Genomic DNA, 5,753 nt, shown 5'->3' on the forward strand with positions numbered 1-5,753 from the left:
TGATTGATTGGTTGATTGATTGATTAAATGATGCAATACATTCACGTTATGACATGTTTGGTGATATATGAATAATATATTTTGTTGTAATTTCTTCCTATAATCTACTAAATTAAAATGATAAAAATGTGAAGAGCGTAATTGGGAAAGATTCTACTGAGTTATTTTCCATTTACGTAATATTATCTTTTTCAGATATTTACCATGGCTGACATAATGATAACGCAGGTGAATTTCTACTACGAACAGATTAAAGAAATATTTGAAGAGCTGGGTACTGTCACATTAAGTGTTGAAGTTGATCCACAAATCCAATGCATCTTGACCCAGAGATCTGATATCGGAAGCGTGATATGCAGAGAGGAACGTGTCCGTTTTCCTATATCAAGAGTGAAAAAGCCACTGAAGGAATGTCAGATGGATATGGACGATGTTGTGAAGATAAAAGGGCCTGATGATGAGACTCCATCGTTTAGAGGGGTCACATGTTTACAAGGGAATCAGGTGATGCTTGCAGATTATGCAAATTATAGAGTTGTTCTTTTGAATTCCTCGTACCAATACATCGACAGCTTTACACTAACAGACAGACCATGGGACATCTGTGTTGTGCATAGTCAGGAGGTGGCCGTAACTGTACCATCTCAGAAAACAGTTCAGTTCCTGTTAATAACAACCGAAGCCATCAAACCCATCATGAAGATTAAAGGTAGATATTATCAATGTGGTGGTGTCGCTTCAGCGGGAAATGGGAAAATTGCTGTATCTAGTCACTGTAATGGTAATGGTAAATGCTACTGGAGTCTGATCGAAAGTACAGGAAAGGAAATGTGTTATCAATTTGACTGTAAGTGTAAAGGTTCAACTACTGATATAGCTCTCAATTCACCTTTTATCCATGTGTACCTTACTGTGTGGAACGCCAATTCCCTGTATTGTTTTGACATGGATGGTAGGATGCTGTATACATACAGTCCTGACAGTCTCAAGGCTGCCTGCGGTGTTGCTACAGACAGGGATGATAACGTGTATGTGGTGGGACAGATTTCTAAGAACATCCACCAGCTTACATCAGACGGAACTCCCATTAGAATCATCACAGAGGGTATTCCTTGCGATTCAATGGCAATTTGTTTCAACAGTAGCGTTGACAAGTTTCTTATAACTAATCGGACTGCTTAAGATTCTATATATGTGTTTCGACTGAAGTAACCGTTAGGTCAATTGTGATTCTTATCCACAAAACTCGATCGAGGGTGAGATTTTCGTTTTGTTGACATTCTGATCACTTTGTGATATTAGGCTAAGGGTATATGTCACAAAAATCCCAAAATGAAATAGATTTATTTAATAATATAGATAATATTGAAATTATAAAATTTGAAGATAGCTAGCAAACATGGTTATGAGATTATAAAGCTTATGCTGAACTAATATATTTTGGCTTCAGTGGAGTGTAATACACATATTGTACCTTCATATCTAGTCTGCTTTCCAACCTAACGATCAATTGTGACGTGAATAGCCCATAGAGTGTGTTGTTGGTGATGCTTTGCATGCTTCATAATTGTTTACATATGTGCCTCTTTTATGTCTCATCCTGAGCAATATCCTTGGATTTTAATGAATTCTTACAAATTTCATTTATCTTGAGTATACATCACACGTTAATGAGCTAACTGAATATAAATGAGTGCATGAAGGGGACTTTTGTTTAAATAATCATTGAAAATGAATCTTGAAAGCTACACAATATTGAATCCATAAGTGTCTATATACACAGCTGGTCGTGTGGGTTGTTTTTCTCTTCCACCTTATTATCTTTTTTTTCCTCATACTTCTGGTTGTGTTGGGCAATTACGAAAGCCGTTATTAAATATTAGTCCTTGATTGCTGACAAAACTGAATGTTTTATATTCAAAAGATAACCTGAAATCTTCTGTTAGTATGCCATTATTACAAACAAATGCATGTGTCGAACCTGTGTATGCATATGATGCAAATATTTCCAGTAGACCAGATCTTGTTTCCTAACCTATTTACAATTTATTAGAAAGGGCTCTTGACCAGCTCTATCTTATCAAGGATACTCTACAATGCTAGCCGAATTTAAACTTTATAATGTTTCAAAGACGTTTCTACGATCATTAAACGTGATAGAGCGAAACGTGATACATTTATGAGAGTTTCTGCATTAAAAATGATTTTGGCAGGTAAAATGCTTCACAGTTTGAAACGTTCTCAAACTTTTAACGGCGGTTGATAAATCAAGCGATTTTTTACATAATATAGAGCAATATGTAGCACACTGATGTAAAAAATGGCTACAAGTATATGGTAAATCTTCATCATGCTGAAGACAGTACCCATATACATCAGTACTTTGATGAATTAAGTGTGAACCAAAATAGCTAATCACGTGCAAATGTTAGCGTAGTCCACTCAAAGGCAGAACAGCGCATTGATTTAGCTACTCACGTTGTATCTCGATGCTGGGTGTGATCTTTATTGCAGATGATATCTTTTAAGATTTATTTGGGTACACCAGTTTCGTCCACTTTAAAGAAAGCTTTCCGCCAACATTGTTTCAAACAAGATTGAAAGTGCTTAAGGAAGGCTTTGAAAAATGTTCTTTAAATATATTAAACTGGAAACACAACTGTATGGATTTACAATGTGAATTTCAGACCGTGATTACTGCAATTTCACATGAAGGTTGATAAATCTTCATCACAGTAATTTTACCCACCAACAGTTATTAACTCCAGACCTTCATCACTGCGATTTCAAAAAACAGGTTTTAGTCCAGGCCTTCATCACTGAAATTTCACATAAAATTTGTTAAGTCCATTCCTTCATCACTACAATTTCACAAGCAAAACGTTTATAGTCCAGACCGTCATCACTGTAATTGTAACACAAAGTGTTGAATCAAGGCCTTTATTACTGCAATTTCACTGCAGATATGAGAATTATTCACAGACTTTAACCCTTTATCAAACATGTGTGAAAAGTTCATCTGAAATTATTCTCGTCTAGTTGGAATCACATAATTACTTATTATATCCCTGATGGATCTTATTTGTTACTTGTTCCTTCTTTTCGTCGGGTCCGATGGACTTGAAATAAACATGGACGACTCCATAATCTATTTCAGATCGAAGGTAAGAAAAATAATTTTTGCCGATCCGGAATACGATTCGATGATTTCCCTCTCTAATTCCCATCACCTATTCTCTTCATTTCAATACAATTGTTGCCGATTACACGTTCTGTGCTTTTTATGTCAGTTTCCATCATAATATTGTATGTTACATATATCACTTATAAATTATGTTCTTGGCCTCTTGACGTATTGTGATGCAGCTAGGAGGTGATGTTTCTCTTACGATAATAAAATCATGCCATATTATCACATCTGCATGATACTTTATAATTGCTAATTATGAACTGATAATTGTCTATACCTATAACTGTCTGTTTTTAACAGCTTAGAATATAATTGACAACGTAAAATAAAAGGTTTGAAAATTTCCGTATTTTAATATTTTTTCTTTCAACACCAGTTTCCACAAACGAGATTCAGTTTGGAGCTCACAGTCGAGCCGTCTCTATGTGCAAGGCGGTTTTCTCGATTGCCAGCATGTGTCGCTGTCCCGTAGAACGCAAGACAAAGAAGCTATATGTTACAGGAATATTCGTAATACTACGATAAATAACTGTCCGTAGAATACTATTAAATTGCGCTGGAAAAACGCTCCAAACACGTAAATAAATGTTCGTCAGTGAAGGGTGGTCCTTGTTTCTCCTTTTCACTTTATGCTTTCTGGAAATGTTTTGTTCATGGAACACTAATGACAATATGGACTCTGAGAAGCCAATGAGTTTCAATATACATTGTGGCTTTTCCAATGAACCCGATACTCCGAACTTATTTTATACATGAATGTAACTAGAATTTATTACTACATCAAATTTCTAAAATAAAATATATAAAGTACTTTAAAAGGAATTGAATAAGGAATTGAATAATTTGGTCAATCTAAAGTCTGCAAATCTACGACATGGTCAGAATGCAGATGAACCCTATTGTCAGATATTACTAAGCGCCTAAAACTGCTTCGCGAAGGTTATCTAAATAAATACTATATACTTTAACTGATAATGTCAAAATTAGTTTAGTTATTAAACATATATAGAATGTATAGCTCTATTGGTCATACAAGAGAAAAGCACATAATCAGGCACCCGCAGCCAATCAGGCACTCGCAGTCTGATGTGTTTTCGATCTTAAACTACTGAGATGACTCCCATGAACATTTCAAAACGTAATAAGCCTAAGCTCTAATTGGTCTTTACTGAACATTGTTCAATCGTACATCATATATGGTCACCATGGCAGCCAACTTGAAACTTTTGTCATCACTTCTACTCCGGAACGGAGTGTCCTACTGACACGAGGTTTTCTTACAAATGTTTTTCTTTATAGTGTCAAATTTATCCTAAATGAAACTATTGATAATGTGGTGTCCAATACGGCTGCAATTATGGCCATCTTGAAACTATATCTTCTTGAACTGATGGATGTGTTGACATGGAATTTTCACGAAAGACTCCCCGTTTTATCGTTTGTTCTATATAAACATGGTGCATATCTGATATTTGTCAAGTTTTCTATGTTGCACATATTGAAAATGGCTACTCCACTTGAGTTGATCATCATAATGATGGGTTCACTGAATCATTTCTTATGACGTATTGTTGGTATCAACTATAAATAGTGCCCTCATACTTTCAGTGTGAACGTCATGGTGACCATGTATAAAATCTTGTTATCTTTATGTTTCCAAAATGTATATGGAAATGGAGTTTTCCATACAGGATTTCAAATAGCGTTTGAACAGCCATCATTATACAGATAAATTAGGACACCAACCCCAATCCAAAAATTCAAGTACTGACAAAAATTGTTTTGTCTTCAAAATGCAAAAAAGGAGACTTCCCAAATATACACCAAATTATTTATTACAATGGGCGTTAACTTTCATGGTTCAGATGAAAGAATGATTTACACATGTTGAACAGATATCAAAAACACATCGGACATAGATGATTACACACATGTTCATATCTCTCAACAATGTCTGGCAATCTTCAAAGCAATTCATTAAGAGCTACGGTGGGACTAATTTCACACGCAGGAAGAATCAAATATATTACAATACATTTAGCAGCAAAACATTGGCATACTCCAAAGAAATAAAAACATTAGTGAGTGATGACATAAAGTTATAAACATATTCACCCATGTCAACAGTATGTAACAAGACCTAAAAAAAATCCATCAAAAATTTCAGATGGGACCAGTTGTCCATACCAGAATTATAACATATTGTCAATTTATTTACATGTGTTTTTCACGGACAACGCTCTTAATAATGTTGCAAACGAAACATATCATTTTATCATTATTTAAGTTCATGGATGGAGAAGATGTCACACGTTCCTTTGTAACATGCACAGTGTTCATATTGCACTTGTATTTATATGTTCAATAAAACACTTTGGAGTATATCATATATGTATTCACCATTTCTAGAGCGCGAATTTGAAGATAAAACAACCCCGAATAGTGCAACGTTTACGATACAAATAACTTGGTGGTATTATTGTTGTCTCATTTGTTATAGTTGTTCTTTTAATATAAATAATACACTTGTTAGAAATTGTGCCTGCTATTTGTTTCATAATAG

At 34.7% G+C, this 5,753-nt stretch overlaps 1 protein-coding gene across 1 annotated transcript; it reads left to right on the plus strand.

Moving 5' to 3' along the window:
• The first annotated feature begins 204 nt into the window (after positions 1-204).
• On the plus strand, positions 205-1,182 carry LOC149789980 (uncharacterized). The gene has a single exon (XM_089973153.1). The coding sequence runs from the start codon at positions 205-207 to the stop codon at positions 1,180-1,182; it is 978 nt and encodes a 325-aa protein (XP_089829279.1).
• The last annotated feature ends 4,571 nt before the right edge of the window (positions 1,183-5,753 follow it).

Source organism: Sinohyriopsis cumingii, chromosome 10 (genome assembly GCF_028554795.1).
Source record: "Sinohyriopsis cumingii isolate HCF-2022 chromosome 10, ASM2855479v2, whole genome shotgun sequence".
In the NCBI taxonomy this organism is placed as follows: domain Eukaryota; kingdom Metazoa; phylum Mollusca; class Bivalvia; order Unionida; family Unionidae; genus Sinohyriopsis; species Sinohyriopsis cumingii.

Coding starts and splice junctions, on each gene's coding strand:
- LOC149789980 (XM_089973153.1), top strand. CDS start 205: ATGGCTGACATAATGATAACGCAGGTGAATTTCTACTACGAACAGATT.